The following is a 17,039-nucleotide window of genomic DNA, read 5'->3' as shown; positions in this document are numbered from 1 at the left end:
AGTACATTATTTTCCTTAGAAATGTAGTAAAGTAAAAGTTGTCAAAACTATAAATAGTAAAGTAAAGATACCTCTAAAAACTACTTAAGTAGTACTTGAAAGTATTTTTACTTAAGTACTTTACACCACTGTAGGTGCTTCAATAGAGTCTGACGTTCAGGGGTGGTTGGACATATAAGATGGGGTGCTGGTGAGCTTCTGCCCCCATTTTAGGTCGTCACACAAATATTTCCCCACCCATGTCCAGGGGTTTCAGTGTTATGTCCCTTGAAATATATGTACTTTTGGTAAAAACTTTGTAAGTAGGCAACAAATACAATCATCTTAAATTGACATGTTGAATTTTTTTGCTATAGTAAATTGTATATTGCGCAAATTTCCCTAATGCGGACAGTTTGTGTTACTACCCTACACAAGCTTTCATTTTCACCCTATTAAACTTTGTGGAATTACACAAAATGTTAACCTCAGATTGGTGATGTTAGTCTAAAAGTTTAAAGACATCACGATGACATAAGATTGATTGTTTTAAACAGATCAAGATTTTTCCAAGCGCTGAGATGCGCAGAACTTAGAACGCGGAGTTAATGAAATGCCTAGGAAATGGCACAGAACATTTGGGGGCGGTCTTTCCATAAAAGTCAATGGCCACACACCAATACATGGATTTGACAGTCAAACTATTACTTAAATAGCAGTCAACTGTTGTCACTGTTGTTATTCCATAGAGGGTCGTGATTCGTTTAGGTTAACTAACAAAACAAGTGGTCTGGTCCTTTTTCCATGATGGAAGCCTCCCGAAATCAACATCCAACATTCCAAAATATAGATATAAGCCTTCAAGTACTCATCTAACCAACTTCTTCAGGGCCAGCCAGGCCCCCTGTCGCCCCCCACGCGCCCTGAAACACAACCCCCATAAGAAGAAGCCCAAATACGACCTGCCCTTGCCCAGTATACATACAAGGTCAGGGGACAACACTGTTTTTTTGTCTTGTAGTTAAACTTGTTTTATGCACAGTTTAAAGGCATAGTTAATCCCAATTACAAAATTACTTAAGTTGCGTTTACATTTAATTTGAAATCCAATGCATCCAAAGTGTACATTAGTCTTTCCTGGTTCATTACATATTTTTTGGTCCCTTTCAGATCACAGCCATGTCAACAGTGGGCGTCAGGCTTGTAAGAGACATGAATTATATGTGAGATTCAGTGAACAAGGCTGGAAGGTGAGATTCCTTCTCTCTTAACTACTCATTGTACTGAATAGATAATCATGAGCTAACATTGTACCACCTTATTTGCTGCAAACACACAGTTAGTATTTTTAGGGAAGCAAGGCATTTGTGTAGGATGTGCATTGTAGAGTATGTTCTTTGCATTCTTTATCATGTATTTCTCAAAGAAAGAGTCTATTCTAGTCATTCATCTAACTTTGTCATTTGATTTCTATGGTGTTTCTCTCCATTAGGACTGGGTATTGGCTCCTACGGGTTACTCTGCCTTCTACTGTGATGGAGAATGCCTCTACCCTCTGTGTTCCTGCATGAACTCCACCACCCACACTATGATCCAACTAGTGGTCAGTATGCACTACTACACCCTCTCTCACATGAACGCTAACATTACTGGTTTCAGTGGGAAAGATGGTAAATGGTTCAGACATTAACGGCAAATATAAAAAACTAAGATACCCAAGTTACCGGAGTCTACAATGACAGACTGTTAATGTAGAGTAGGGATAGTGAGAAGTAACATTCAAGACTGAAGCAATTAGTGGTATACTTTATACTGTACCAGGTTACTACACACACTGATAATACAAAACATTGAGGACACCTGCTCTTTCCATGACATAGACTGACCAAGTGAAAGCTATGATCCCTTATTGATGTCACTTGTTGAATCCACTTCAATCAGTGTAGATGAAGGGGAGTTAAAGATTTTAAAACCTTGAGAGAATTGAGAAATGGATTGTGTATGTCATTCAGAGGGTGAATCGGCAAGACAAAAGATTTAACTGCCTTTGAACGGGGTATGGTAGTAGGTTCCAGGCGCACCGGGTTAAGTGTCACAAGAACTGCAAAACTGCTGGTTTTTTCATGCTCAACAGTTTCCCATGTGTATCAAGAATGGTCCACCACCCAAAGGACGTCCAGCCAACTTGACACAACATGGGCCAGCATCCTTGTGGAAGGCTTAGGGCAGCTTGTAGAGTCCATGCCCTGACGAATTGAGGCTGTTCTGAGGGAAAAAGGGTGTGCAACTCAATATTAGGAAGATGTTCCTAATGTTTTGTGCACTCAGTGTATGTAGTCCTACATGTTTTTAAATAGTACAGTATCACAAACCACAGTACAAAACCATATAAAGTGTGGGCCTGTAGGATCTTTAAATCAACTAAAAGTTGTTTTTTATTTCCAAATGCAGATAAAACAGCATCATTGTTCATGTAATAATCTAATATTAGCATTATAACTTTAGGAAGAGGAAATGGTCATAAAATCAAATAAATGAAAAGACGGAAACCAAAATGTTTTTGAATTACAACTTGTTTTATTTAAAAATGTAAAATTCAGTGCAAAGTAATGTAGTGCATTGGTGTCTAGATCCCTGTTGGGTGGCAAAGTGTCACAAGAATCCTGTGGGGAGAGAAAACAAGAGAATACATTAAATGAATGGGTGTTAACTAATCAGGGTACAACAAAGCACTTCAAGTCCTCAATTCCTTCAAAAGAGAGAAGGAGAAAGGAGTATGGTCCCTGCAGTAGGACTACATGCTGGCCATGAGGTTCTCCAAGTGGTACTCCAGGAGGCTGGAGAGCTCAGTGACCAGAGACTCTGGGTTAAAGTACCAGGCCAGCTGCTGGCCAAACATGTCATCTAGCAGAGCCATCAGCCCGCCCTGAAGAGAACACCACACAACACATAGAAAATGGCTCGGAGTTACTAGCTTATCAAGAGGAGAGAGACAATTAGAAATAGTCCCCCTAAAATGGCATTGGAACCTGGTTAACCATGAATAAGGAAGTAAAAAGGAAGTACACTAAGAATATGGAAGTAAACAGGAAGTAACCTATTGACTCTTACATTGAGCAGCAGCAGGTATCTGTCAGCCTCTGGCTCCATATTGGCAGCAGTGGGCAGGAAGGAGTACAGGAGAGCGTACAGACGCTCCACGAACCCACCAGGGTGCTAAAGGAAACAAAGCAGGAGAGAATAGAAGAGAAGAGGAATTTAAGTGAAACTGCTAATAGAGATATCAAAACATGTACCAGTGAGATGCTACTTACCACCATCAGGGACTTCTGAGCTGTCATTAACCCAAACAGCACCAGCTCAAAGAGGACATCTATCATGTTCACATGATGGATCTAGGACAAGAAAACACGTTTGGAGAAAATAGGAATGATTTCATATAGATCAGCTACTGTGATGTATAAAAGACATGCATGTGGAAGAACTCAGTGAGACTTGAAAGAGTTAATGAACTCACCTTTGCCTCAGCCAGCTCCCTCTCAATGTCATTCCGCTTGGAGGGGTCACTCAGGTAGTCCACAAAGTCCTTATAGGTACGGAGGAACTTGGCCTCGTCCTATGACAAAGAAAAGAGCATCTTAGTGAACAGAACACATATACCCTCAGGGACGCTCTCTTTCCCTTGAAAGAGAATGAGTTATTGAGTTACCATGTGGTTGGCCTGAACCAGTGCGCCCAGGAGGACCTTTCCCGCCACAAACAGATGGTTCCTGCTCAGGGTGGAACCAAGCAGGGTCTAGGGAAGAGGGAAGAGTTAGGGTGAGACATCTTCCTCTAGGAGACAGAACAAGAAGCCACAGAGAGAAAAAGAAAAGTGGGTCCACTCACAGTGAAGGCCTGGCGCAGGGAGACGAGCCTCAGGGCGATGTCCTCCACTCTCTTGGTGGTAAGGTAGAGGCTGTGAAAGGGAGGGAATGGAGCATGTCAACCATTAGAGTCAATGGGGGATAACAGCATTATGACCACTATCCTTCAGCATCTGACAAGCCCAGACTACACAGACATTTAGAGGAACTCACTTTAGCAGAGGAACCTCCCTCTCCTCAGGCAGCAGGTCCTCCTCCCAGCCCTACGACAACAAAACAAGCATTCAAAATCAGTGACCAATGCAATGACATAACAAACAATCGGTCAATGGAAGGATCTTAATGCTCCTAGTCAATAGTATGTGTGTGTAACGTCTGACCTCATAGCAGTTGTGGCCCTCAGGCTCTGGGTCAGAGAACTGCTGAGTGGTGGGCGTAGAGAAGGAGGCAGCCTCCGACCACGCTGAAGAGGAGAGAAGCCCATCCAGCCCCATGTGGAGAGTGGCGTACACCACTGAGACATCAGTCTGCTGCTCAAAACACACACAACACACCTGTTTACCACACACACGTTATTAGAAAACACACCAAATCTAATGCAAAAATGCCCAGTAATGTCTAGTCTATATACATAGGAAATCGTTTATTTACCTGGTAGCAGCCAAGCGTCACGTCCACAGACGTCTCGTGGCGGAGGTGAGACGCATAGTGGGTCACCCTGCCAGCCACACGCTGACAGAGAGAGAATGCATGTTAAGGCCAAATGGAATAAGTGAAGAAAAGCCTAATCTAATACTATTTCAGTAGTATTTACGTCTTACCTGGATCCAAGTGATGGACTGCACTTTGGTGGCACAGTAGGGGATGCCCTCTGGATTAAGCCTGGCTGTCTCCTTGGAGATGGCCCACACCAGTTGAGTCTCCAGGCCTCTCACCCTACTCACATGGTGCATCCTCAGCACCACCTGCTGTTGAGATAAACAACAAGACAACATCAACAAAACCACTTCAGCAATTGCTGTGACACATTTCCATCAAGATCAAATGACTGACAATGTAGATTAGGATTAGGTAGTTACAAAGACACATACCTGGGATCCCCCACGCATGTAGGTGATGATGGGGCTGATGAACTGGAAAGTTCTCCACGCTTTAACCACCGGACCGGCATTGTTCTGCACATTACAATACATTCATGTTGGACACAGTAAACATTGTAACCGTGATGTGACTGTGTGTGTGTGTGGGGGGGGGGGGGGGGGTCTCTTACCCTGATCACAACAGGCCCACAGTACAGGGGGCTGAACCTAATCGGAATCAACTGCCAATTGCCAGTGGCCTCCTAAAGCAGAAAGCAGACAAGAGATTTGTTTAATGTCAAAGAGACACAACTTGAATATCTGGGATATTTTTCAAACATAAAACCCCAAACTTTCAGAAAATTGTACCTCAAGGATAGTCTGCACATCTGGCACATCCTCAAGGATGATAGCAGCATTCTGGACATCAAGGAGGTCTGGCAGCTGTGGAACATCTGGCAAATCATCCAATGGCACATCCAACTGGACCTCATCCAGGACAGTTGTTTCTAAAATTAGGAACATTGGAATGTAAAATAAACAAGTGTTAGGACATAAAACGTAACAAGATTGCTAATACTAGCTGGCTAGGTAGCAAAAGTCACTCGCTTAGCAACAGTTACTGAAGTTAAAGTTAGCTAGCAAGCTAGCTAGCTACAACATCTCTAGCACAAGCATTTTTGCCAAGTCTGAATTATAGAAATACACAACATTTCGCTAATTATAATTTCATTGTTAAACGTAGTAAAATAAGAGTTTTAAACTCCACATACCCTCTTTGCTGTCGCTGTCCACCTGTCGACGATCACGAACCCTGCAAAACAGAAAAGGACAAGAAAAACAAGCCACAAATGAATTTGAACAACCTGTCGACGCAGTAGGCCGCCGACGTCCACGCACTCTCTCCGCCAGTCTTGAAAAGCACCCAGGCATTTTCCAGTCGATATTCTTTCTCAGGTGTCAAAAACCAATCAAGCTTGTTGTCAGCAGCAAACTGAAGTTGTTTTCGCACAGAAAACGTTCCATAGAACGTTGGTTAGATGTCTCTTGGCAACACACCTTCGAAAAGTATTGTTTACAAAATTGCCAACTGTGTCGCCATAGAAAAGAGTTTGGAATTCTATGATTCCCTTTAGAATCCGTTAAAATTGCTTGTCATCATTCTCATCACGTGGTGCTCCTTCGTAGCTCAGTTGATAGAGCATGACGCTTGCAACGCCAGGGCAGTGGGTTCGATTCCCATCACCATACATAAACGACAGCAGCTTTTATTGTAAGTCGCTTTGGATAAAAGCTTCTGATGAATCACATATGTTCTTTTTATATATTCACTTACAATGTAGAGAGAAAAAGGCTCAATTCAAGAGGGAGCTACGAAATTCATGTCCAAAAGTCGTTTTCTTGGCCTGATGTCATTAGAAATTACATAGAATTAAACATTAGCTTGTTCTCTACAATATTATAACATTAATATACTTGTACTTGACAGTGTTGATGAAATAATAACGATCATTTGCTGTGACCATTGCTAGTTTAGACTGCACCGCACTTGGTTGTAAGTGTTCCATATTTGGTGTTGTGAGGTTCAATTCTCAGAGTAAATCGTCGGCAACTTTTCAACCATATATGGTAGAGACATTTGGTTTCGACTATTGTTTTCTGACATAATGTTCTACTGATTGGGCATATTTGTAAACCTTGAATGAATTAAGAATTTGATGGGTGTACACCCTATATATTTTGGCTATTTTGCCACCAGATGCTTTCCTATATCGTTGGTATAATATAAAATACAAATACCAAATATTGTGTTTTATAAAGTCACTAGCTATGTTGGAAGAATGAGACAAACAAGGTGATTTAAAAAAAAAATTGTGTTGTTTAACTCCTGAAAGTCTAGTCTTTGCCACAGTGGGCTATAAAGTCTTTTGGAGGACATATTGACCAAATTCAGACAAGGGGGGCCACAGCCCACGAAAAAATCGCTGAAGGCTCTACACTACCGGTCAAAAGTTTTAGAACACCTACTCATTCAAGGGTTTTTCTTTATTTTTACTATTTTCTACACTGGAGAAAAATAGTGAAGACATCAAAACGATGAAATAACACATATGGAATCATGTAGTAACCAAAAAAGTGTTAAACAAATCCAAATATATTTTAGATTCTTCAAAGTAGCCACCCTTTGCCTTGATGACAGCTTTGCACACTCTTGGCCTTCTCTCAACCACCTTAATGAGAAAATCACCTGGAATGCATTTCAATTCAAAGGTGTGCCTTCTTAAAAGGGGAATTTCTTTCCTTTTTAATGAGTTTGACTTAATCAATTGTGTTGTGACAAGGTGGGGGGGTATACAGAAGATAGCCCTGTTTGGTAAAATACCATGTCCATATTATGTAAAGAACAGCTCAAATAAGCAAAGAGAAACAACAGTCCATCATTACTTTATGACATGAAGGTCAGTTAATACGGAATATTTCAAGTGTAGTTGCAAAAACAATCAAGCGCTATGATGAAACTGGCTCTCATGAGGACCACCACAGCAATGGAAGACCCAGAGTTATCTCTGCTGCAAAGGATAAGTTCATTAGAGTTACCAGCCTCAGATATTGCTGCCCAAATAAATGCTTCACAGTGTTCAAGTAACTGACACATCTCAACATACACTGTTCAGAGGAGACTGTGTGAATCAGGCCTTTATGGTTGAATTGCTGCAAAGAAACCACTATTAAAGGACACCAATAAGAAGAAGAGAATTACAATAAATTTGTCCTTTGGTCGGGACGCCCAAATTTGAGATTTTTGGTTCCAACTGCTATGTCTTTGTGAGATGCGGTGTGGGTGAACAGATGATCTCTGCATGTGTATTTCCTACCATAAAGCATGGAGGAGGTGTTATGGTGTGGGGGTGCTTTGCTGTTGACACTGTCTGTGAATTTTTTTAGAATTCACACTTAACCAGCATGGCTACAACAGCATTCTGCAGCTATATGCCATCCCATCTGGTTTGGGCTTAGTGGGACTATCATTTGTTTTTATCAGTTATTATAAAAATATTAAACCAATTGTTTTTGTTACTTTTACACCTTTTCCATGGTATCCAATTGGTACTTACAGTCTTGTCTCATCGCTGCAACTCCCGTATGGACTCGGGAGAGGCGAAGGTTGAGAGCCGTGCGTCCTCCAAAACACAACCCAGCCACGCGCCTGTTTAACCCGAAAGCCAGCCGCACCAATGTGTCGGAGGAAACACCATACACCTGGCAACCCTGTCAGCGTGCATTGCGCCCGGCTCGCCACAGGAGTCGCTAGAGCGCGATGGACAAGAACATCCCTGCCGGCCAAACCCTCCGCTAACCAGGACGATGCTGGGCCAATTGTGTGCCGCCCCATGGGTCTCCCGGTCGCGGCCGGCTGCGACAGAGCCTGGACTCCAACCAGGAGAATTCATTTGGTTTTCAACAGGACAATGACCCAACATACCTCCAGGCTGTGTAAGGACTATTTTACCAAGAAGGAGAGTGACGGAGTGCTGCATCAGATGACTTGGCCTCCACAATCCCCCAACCTAAACCAAATTGAGATGTTTTGAGATGAGTAGGACCGCAGAGTAAAGGAAAAACAGCCAACAAGTGCTCAGCATATGTGGGAACTCCTTCAAGACTGTTGGAAAAGCATTCCAGGTGAAGTTGGTTGAGAGAATGCCAAGAGTGTGCAAAGCTGTCATCAAGGCAAAGGGTGGCTATTTGAAGAATCTCAAATATATGATCTGTTTTGATACATTTCACACTTTTTTGGTTACTACATGATTCCATTTGTGTTATTTCAAAGTTTTGATGTCTTCACTATTATTCAACAATGTAGAAAATAGTAAAAATAAAGAAAAACCCTTGAATGAGTAGGTGTTCTAATAGCATTAAGGCACCTCCTGAGGTTTGTGGTATATGGCCAATATACCACCCCTCCTTGGGCCTTATTGCTTAAATAACCCATATCTCTTTTATCACAGGATATGATCATTGACTATATGAAAATGCATGTATGAATGAGTCTGATTTACCGTTTTCAATGGCAGGTTCACCTTCTGAAGCCGGATGAGGTTCCCAAAGCGTGCTGCGCACCCACCAAGCTCAGTCCCATCTCTGTACTCTTCTACGATGACAACAACAACGTGATACTAAAGAAGCATCGCAACATGGTGGTCAAGACCTGTGGATGCCTGTGACACCAGTGGGAACCCATCTATCTATTCTACATCCTTTTAATCATCTTAATTGCCATTGTTCCAAAAGATACAAACAGGGTAATATAACTTGCAACCAGCAGTTGATAGCAATAATCTGTCAATATGCTGATAAATAGTATGTATCTAATATATTGATTTTGAGTCTGAGAGTGGTATATGAACAACACCCATTGGACTTATAACCATACTTCACTTTTGATTAACTAAACTATTCAAATCTACAGTAATTCAGGTAATTACATCCCCCCCTTCATGTCATATATTCTGTGACCAATCAAAGCTGTAAAGTACTGTATCATAAGTGCAATCAATGCTAAAATTCGACCCTTTTTATGGCTATAATATCTTGTTGAACCATGAACTTCTCATTGTCTCTTTTAGATGTACTAAACATGGTTTGCAAAACTTACACGTTTTTTCTTCTTCTTTAATCATACTTTTAACCAGTACAAGTTAGTAACAATGGAAAATGGCAAAAAAAAAAAAAAGGCCATTTTTGTATGTACAGAGGAACAAATACACAGTGATGTATGTCCTTGTCAACAGATATCTGGAGGACTGTATACTGCTATATTTGTAATAAAATAAACTATACTGAACAAAAAAATGCAACATGTAAAAGGTTGGTCCCATGTTTCATGAGCTGAAATGAAAGATCCCGGAAATGTTCTATACGCCTAAAAAGTTTTTTAGTGAGCATTTCTCCATTGCCAAGATAATCCATCCACATTGAAAGGTGCACCATATCAAGAAGCTGATTAAACAGCATGATCATTACACAGGTGCACCTTTTGCTGGGGACAAAAGGCCACTAAAATGTGCAGCTTTGTCACAACACAATGCAACAGATGTCTGATGTTCTGAGGGATTGTGCAATTGGTATGCGGACTGCAGGAATGTCCACCAGAGCTGCGGCCAGAGAATTGAATGTTAATTTCTCTACCATAAGTCGCCTCCAACGACATTTTAGAGAATTTGGCAGTACATCCAACCGACAAATTTCCTGTACTGCTAGCAATTCAAAATGTAACTATTACTTTTGGGTGTCAGGGAAAATGTATGGAGTAAAAAGTACATTATTTTCCTTAGAAATGTAGTAAAGTAAAAGTTGTCAAAACTATAAATAGTAAAGTAAAGATACCTCTAAAAACTACTTAAGTAGTACTTGAAAGTATTTTTACTTAAGTACTTTACACCACTGTAGGTGCTTCAATAGAGTCTGACGTTCAGGGGTGGTTGGACATATAAGATGGGGTGCTGGTGAGCTTCTGCCCCCATTTTAGGTCGTCACACAAATATTTCCCCACCCATGTCCAGGGGTTTCAGTGTTATGTCCCTTGAAATATATGTACTTTTGGTAAAACTTTGTAAGTAGGCAACAAATACAATCATCTTAAATTGACATGTTGAATTTTTTTGCTATAGTAAATTGTATATTGCGCAAATTTCCCTAATGCGGACAGTTTGTGTTACTACCCTACACAAGCTTTCATTTTCACCCTATTAAACTTTGTGGAATTACACAAAATGTTAACCTCAGATTGGTGATGTTAGTCTAAAAGTTTAAAGACATCACGATGACATAAGATTGATTGTTTTAAACAGATCAAGATTTTTCCAAGCGCTGAGATGCGCAGAACTTAGAACGCGGAGTTAATGAAATGCCTAGGAAATGGCACAGAACATTTGGGGGCGGTCTTTCCATAAAAGTCAATGGCCACACACCAATACATGGATTTGACAGTCAAACTATTACTTAAATAGCAGTCAACTGTTGTCACTGTTGTTATTCCATAGAGGGTCGTGATTCGTTTAGGTTAACTAACAAAACAAGTGGTCTGGTCCTTTTTCCATGATGGAAGCCTCCCGAAATCAACATCCAACATTCCAAAATATAGATATAAGCCTTTAAGTACTCATCTAACCAACTTCTTCAGGGCCAGCCAGGCCCCCTGTCGCCCCCCACGCGCCCTGAAACCCAACCCCCATAAGAAGAAGCCCAAATACGACCTGCCCTTGCCCAGTATACATACAAGGTCAGGGGACAACACTGTTTTTTTGTCTTATAGTTAAACTTGTTTTATGCACAGTTTAAAGGGATAGTTCATCCCAATTACAAAATTACTTAAGTTGCGTTTACATTTAATTTGAAATCCAATGCATCCAAAGTGTACATTAGTCTTTCCTGGTTCATTACATATTTTTTGGTCCCTTTCAGATCACAGCCATGTCAACAGTGGGCGTCAGGCTTGTAAGAGACATGAATTATATGTGAGATTCAGTGAACAAGGCTGGAAGGTGAGATTCTATCTCTCTTAACTACTCATTGTACTGAATAGATAATCATGAGCTAACATTGTACCACTACGGGTTACTCTGCCTTCTACTGTGATGGAGAATGCCTCTACCCTCTGTGTTCCTGCATGAACTCCACCACCCACACTATGATCCAACTAGTGGTCAGTATGCACTACTACACCCTCTCTCACATGAACGCTAACATTACTGGTTTCAGTGGGAAAGATGGTAAATGGTTCAGACATTAATGGCAAATATAAAAAACTAAGATACCCAAGTTACCGGAGTCTACAATGGCAGACTGTTAATGTAGAGTAGGAATAGTGAGAAGTAACATTCAAGACTGAAGCAATTAGTGGTATACTTTATACTGTACCAGGTTACTACACACACTGATAATACAAAACATTGAGGACACCTGCTCTTTCCATGACATAGACTGACCAAGTGAAAGCTATGATCCTTGGTCATTTGTTGAATCCACTTCAATCAGTGTAGATGAAGGGGAGTTAAAGAAAGATTTTAAAACCTTGAGAATTGAGAAATGGATTGTGTATGTCATTCAGAGGGTGAATCGGCAAGACAAAAGATTTAACTGCCTTTGAACAGGGTATGGTAGTAGGTGCCAGGCGCACCGGGTTAAGTGTCACAAGAACTGCAACACTGCTGGTTTTTTCATGCTCAACAGTTTCCCATGTGTATCAAGAATGGTCCACCACCCAAAGGACGTCTAGCCAACTTGACACAACATGGGCCAGCATCCTTGTGGAAGGCTTAGGGCAGCTTGTAGAGTCCATGCCCTGACGAATTGAGGCTGTTCTGAGGGGAAAAGGGTGTGCAACTCAATACTAGGAAGACGTTCCTAATGTTTTGTGCACTCAGTGTATGTAGTCCTACATGTTTTTAAATAGTACAGTATCACAAACCACAGTACAAAAGCATATAAAGTGTATGCTAACAACTGATTCAAATAGAAACATGTCAAAGGGTCTAGGGTTTGACAGTTTGGCAACAACGTAGGATCTTTAAATCAACTAAAAGTTGTTTTTTATTTCCAAATGGAGATAAAACAGCATCATTGTTCATGTAATAATCTAATATTAGCATTATAACTCTAGGAAGAGGAAATGGTCATAAAATCAAATAAATGAAAAGACGGAAACCAAAATGTTTTTGAATTACAACTTGTTTTATTTAAAAATGTAAAATTCAGTGCAAAGTAATGTAGTGCATTGGTGTCTAGATCCCTGTTGGGTGGCAAAGTGTCACAAGAATCCTGTGGGGAGAGAAAACAAGAGAATACATTAAATGAATGGGTGTTAACTAATCAGGGTACAACAAAGCACTTCAAGTCCTCAATTCCTTCAAAAGAGAGAAGGAGAAAGGAGTATGGTCCCTGCAGTAGGACTACATGCTGGCCATGAGGTTCTCCAAGTGGTACTCCAGGAGGCTGGAGAGCTCAGTGACCAGAGACTCTGGGTTAAAGTACCAGGCCAGCTGCTGGCCAAACATGTCATCTAGCAGAGCCATCAGCCCGCCCTGAAGAGAACACCACACAACACATAGAAAATGGCTCGGAGTTACTAGCTTATCAAGAGGAGAGAGAAAATTAGAAATAGTCCCCCTAAAATGGCATTGGAACCTGGTTAACCATGAATAAGGAAGTAAAAAGGAAGTACACTAAGAATATGGAAGTAAACAGGAAGTAACCTATTGACTCTTACATTGAGCAGCAGCAGGTATCTGTCAGCCTCTGGCTCCATATTGGCAGCAGTGGGCAGGAAGGAGTACAGGAGAGCGTACAGACGCTCCACGAACCCACCAGGGTGCTAAAGGAAACAAAGCAGGAGAGAATAGAAGAGAAGAGGAATTTAAGTGAAACTGCTAATAGAGATATCAAAACATGTACCAGTGAGATGCTACTTACCACCATCAGGGACTTCTGAGCTGTCATTAACCCAAACAGCACCAGCTCAAAGAGGACATCTATCATGTTCACATGATGGATCTAGGACAAGAAAACACGTTTGGAGAAAATAGGAATGATTTCATATAGATCAGCTACTGTGATGTATAAAAGACATGCATGTGGAAGAACTCAGTGAGACTTGAAAGAGTTAATGAACTCACCTTTGCCTCAGCCAGCTCCCTCTCAATGTCATTCCGCTTGGAGGGGTCACTCAGGTAGTCCACAAAGTCCTTATAGGTACGGAGGAACTTGGCCTCGTCCTATGACAAAGAAAAGAGCATCTTAGTGAACAGAACACATATACCCTCAGGGACGCTCTCTTTCCCTTGAAAGAGAATGAGTTATTGAGTTACCATGTGGTTGGCCTGAACCAGTGCGCCCAGGAGGACCTTTCCCGCCACAAACAGATGGTTCCTGCTCAGGGTGGAACCAAGCAGGGTCTAGGGAAGAGGGAAGAGTTAGGGTGAGGCATCTTCCTCTAGGAGACAGAACAAGAAGCCACAGAGAGAAAAAGAAAAGTGGGTCCACTCACAGTGAAGGCCTGGCGCAGGGAGACGAGCCTCAGGGCGATGTCCTCCACTCTCTTGGTGGTAAGGTAGAGGCTGTGAAAGGGAGGGAATGGAGCATGTCAACCATTAGAGTCAATGGGGGATAACAGCATTATGACCACTATCCTTCAGCATCTGACAAGCCCAGACTACACAGACATTTAGAGGAACTCACTTTAGCAGAGGAACCTCCCTCTCCTCAGGCAGCAGGTCCTCCTCCCAGCCCTACGACAACAAAACAAGCATTCAAAATCAGTGACCAATGCAATGACATAACAAACAATCGGTCAATGGAAGGATCTTAATGCTCCTAGTCAATAGTATGTGTGTGTAACGTCTGACCTCATAGCAGTTGTGGCCCTCAGGCTCTGGGTCAGAGAACTGCTGAGTGGTGGGCGTAGAGAAGGAGGCAGCCTCCGACCACGCTGAAGAGGAGAGAAGCCCATCCAGCCCCATGTGGAGAGTGGCGTACACCACTGAGACATCAGTCTGCTGCTCAAAACACACACAACACACCTGTTTACCACACACACGTTATTAGAAAACACACCAAATCTAATGCAAAAATGCCCAGTAATGTCTAGTCTATATACATAGGAAATCGTTTATTTACCTGGTAGCAGCCAAGCGTCACGTCCACAGACGTCTCGTGGCGGAGGTGAGACGCATAGTGGGTCACCCTGCCAGCCACACGCTGACAGAGAGAGAATACATGTTAAGGCCAAATGGAATAAGTGAAGAAAAGCCTAATCTAATACATTTTTACATTTTACATTTAAGTCATTTAGCAGACGCTCTTATCCAGAGCGACTTACAAGTACATACATTCATACTTTTTTTTGTACTGGCCCCCCGTGGGAATACTATAATACTATTTCAGTAGTATTTACGTCTTACCTGGATCCAAGTGATGGACTGCACTTTGGTGGCACAGTAGGGGATGCCCTCTGGATTAAGCCTGGCTGTCTCCTTGGAGATGGCCCACACCAGTTGAGTCTCCAGGCCTCTCACCCTACTCGCGTGGTGCATCCTCAGCACCACCTGCTGTTGAGATAAACAACAAGACAACATCAACAAAACCACTTCAGCAATTGCTGTGACACATTTCCATCAAGATCAAATGACTGACAATGTAGATTAGGATTAGGTAGTTACAAAGACACATACCTGGGATCCCCCACGCATGTAGGTGATGATGGGGCTGATGAACTGGAAAGTTCTCCACGCTTTAACCACCGGACCGGCATTGTTCTGCACATTACAATACATTCATGTTGGAAACAGTAAACATTGTAACCGTGATGTGACTGTGTGTGTGTGTGTGTGTGGTGGGGGGGGGTCTCTTACCCTGATCACAACAGGCCCACAGTACAGGGGGCTGAACCTAATCGGAATCAACTGCCATTTGCCAGTGGCCTCCTAAAGCAGAAAGCAGACAAGAGATTTGTTTAATGTCAAAGAGACACAACTTGAATATCTGGGATATTTTTCAAACATAAAACCCCAAACTTTCAGAAAATTGTACCTCAAGGATAGTCTGCACATCTGGCACATCCTCAAGGATGATAGCAGCATTCTGGACATCAAGGAGGACTGGCAGCTGTGGAACATCTGGCACATCATCCAATGGCACATCCAACTGGACCTCATCCAGGACAGTTGTTTCTAAAATTAGGAACATTGGAATATAAAAGAAACAGGTGTTAGGACATAAAACGTAGCAAGATTGCTAATATTAGCTAGCTAGGTAGCAAAAGTCAATCGCTTAGCAACAGTTACTGAAGTTAATGTTAGCTAGCTAGCTACAACATCTCTAGCACAAGCATTTTTGCCAAGTCTGAATTATAGAAATACACAACATTTCGCTAATTATAATTTCATTGTTAAACGTAGTAAAATAAGAGTTTTAAACTCCACATACCCTCTTTGCTGTCGCTGTCCACCTGTCGACGATCAGGAACCCTGCAAAACAGAAAAGGACAAGAAAAACAAGCCACAAATGAATTTGAACAACCTGTCGACGCAGTAGGCCGCCGACGTCCACGCACTCTCTCCGCCAGTCTTGAAAAGCACCCAGGCATTTTCCAGTAGATTGTTCTATCTCAGGTCTCAGAAATCAATCAAGTTTGTTGTCAGCAGCAAACTGAAGTTGTTTTCGCACAGAAAACGTTCCATAGAACGTTGGTTAGATGTCTCTTGGCAACACACGTTCGAAAAGTATTGTTTACAAAATTAAATTGCCAACTGTGTCGCCATAGGAAAAAGTTTGGAATTCTATGATTCCCTTTAGAATCCGTTAAAATTGCTTGTCATCATTCGCATTACGTTGTACTCCTTCGTAGCTCAGTTGATAGAGCATGACGCTTGCAACGCCAGGGCAGTGGGTTCGATTCCTATCACCACTTAAACGACAGCAGCTTTTATTGTAAGTCGCTTTGGATAAAAGCGTCTGATGAATCACATATATTCTTTTTATATATTCACTTACAATGTAGAGAGAAAAAGGCTCAATTCAAGAGGGAGCTACGAAATTCATGTCCAAAAATCGTTTTCTTGGCCTGATGTCATTAGAAATTACATAGAATTAAACATTAGCTTGTTCTCTACAATATTATAACATTGATGAAATAATAACGATCATTTGCTGTGACCATTGCTAGTTTAGACTGCACCCCACTTGGTTGTATGTGTTCCATATTTGGTGTTGTGAGGTTCAATTCTCAGAGTAAATCGTCGGTAACTTTTCAACCATATATGGTAGAGACATTTGGTTTCGACTATTGTTTTCGGACATAATGTTCTATTGGGCATATTTGTAAACCTTGAATGAATTAAGAATTTTATGGGTGTACACCCTATATATTTTTGGCTATTTTGCCACCAGATGCTTTCCTATATCGTTGGTATAATATAAAATACAAATACCAAATATTGTGTTTTATAAAGTCACTAGCTATGTTGGAAGAATGAGACAAACAAGGTGATTAAAAAGAAAATTGTGTTGTTTAACTCCTGAAAGTCTAGTCTTTGCCACAGTGGGCTATAAAGTCTTT

General features: G+C 41.6%; 2 protein-coding genes and 1 long non-coding RNA gene across 3 annotated transcripts; all 3 read right to left on the bottom strand.

Moving 5' to 3' along the window:
* Positions 1-864: 864 nt before the first annotated feature.
* Positions 865-5,345, bottom strand: LOC120022355. Its single transcript, XM_038966248.1, has 14 exons — positions 5,294-5,345; positions 5,116-5,187; positions 4,937-5,020; positions 4,667-4,813; positions 4,497-4,577; positions 4,226-4,375; positions 4,059-4,108; positions 3,868-3,937; positions 3,689-3,775; positions 3,497-3,595; positions 3,294-3,374; positions 3,091-3,195; positions 2,549-2,642; positions 865-902 (listed from the first exon to the last, which is right to left on the bottom strand). Exons 3-14 carry the CDS (start codon positions 4,952-4,954, stop codon positions 865-867), a joined length of 1,020 nt encoding a protein of 339 aa, XP_038822176.1. The 5' UTR covers positions 4,955-5,020; positions 5,116-5,187; positions 5,294-5,345.
* On the bottom strand, positions 5,345-9,240 carry LOC120022724. The gene is made up of 3 exons (XR_005472629.1): positions 8,986-9,240; positions 5,698-5,738; positions 5,345-5,433 (listed from the first exon to the last, which is right to left on the bottom strand). It is a non-coding gene; the product is annotated as an uncharacterized LOC120022724 (long non-coding RNA).
* A 1,864-nt stretch (positions 9,241-11,104) lies between these two features.
* LOC120022354 lies at positions 11,105-16,351 on the bottom strand. The gene is made up of 15 exons (XM_038966247.1): positions 15,908-16,351; positions 15,512-15,651; positions 15,334-15,405; positions 15,154-15,237; positions 14,884-15,030; positions 14,600-14,680; positions 14,329-14,478; positions 14,162-14,211; positions 13,971-14,040; positions 13,792-13,878; positions 13,600-13,698; positions 13,397-13,477; positions 13,194-13,298; positions 12,652-12,745; positions 11,105-11,142 (listed from the first exon to the last, which is right to left on the bottom strand). Exons 1-15 carry the CDS (start codon positions 16,065-16,067, stop codon positions 11,105-11,107), a joined length of 1,458 nt encoding a protein of 485 aa, XP_038822175.1. The 5' UTR covers positions 16,068-16,351.
* Positions 16,352-17,039: the final 688 nt, after the last annotated feature.

The sequence above is a fragment of the Salvelinus namaycush genome, chromosome 27 (assembly GCF_016432855.1).
Source record: "Salvelinus namaycush isolate Seneca chromosome 27, SaNama_1.0, whole genome shotgun sequence".
In the NCBI taxonomy this organism is placed as follows: Eukaryota; Metazoa; Chordata; class Actinopteri; order Salmoniformes; family Salmonidae; genus Salvelinus; species Salvelinus namaycush.
Note: the sequence above shows the minus strand (reverse complement) of the source record. Positions and strands in the feature narration are given on the sequence as shown.

What these genes read in the sequence shown, in the direction of transcription:
- LOC120022354 (XM_038966247.1), bottom strand. Translation starts at nt 16,067, where the DNA reads ATGCCTGGGTGCTTTTCAAGACTGGCGGAGAGAGTGCGTGGACGTCGG. An exon ending in ACATGCGTGGGGGATCCCAG is followed by an intron (nt 15,031 to 15,153) that starts GTATGTGTCTTT and finishes TTATCTCAACAG; the next exon opens with CAGGTGGTGCTGAGGATGCA. An exon ending in GATACCTGCTGCTGCTCAAT is followed by an intron (nt 12,746 to 13,193) that starts GTAAGAGTCAAT and finishes CTCTCCCCACAG; the next exon opens with GATTCTTGTGACACTTTGCC.
- LOC120022355 (XM_038966248.1), bottom strand. An exon ending in CCCTGCGCCAGGCCTTCACT is followed by an intron (nt 3,776 to 3,867) that starts GTGAGTGGACCC and finishes CCTCTTCCCTAG; the next exon opens with ACCCTGCTTGGTTCCACCCT. An exon ending in GGGAGCTGGCTGAGGCAAAG is followed by an intron (nt 3,375 to 3,496) that starts GTGAGTTCATTA and finishes TTCTTGTCCTAG; the next exon opens with ATCCATCATGTGAACATGAT.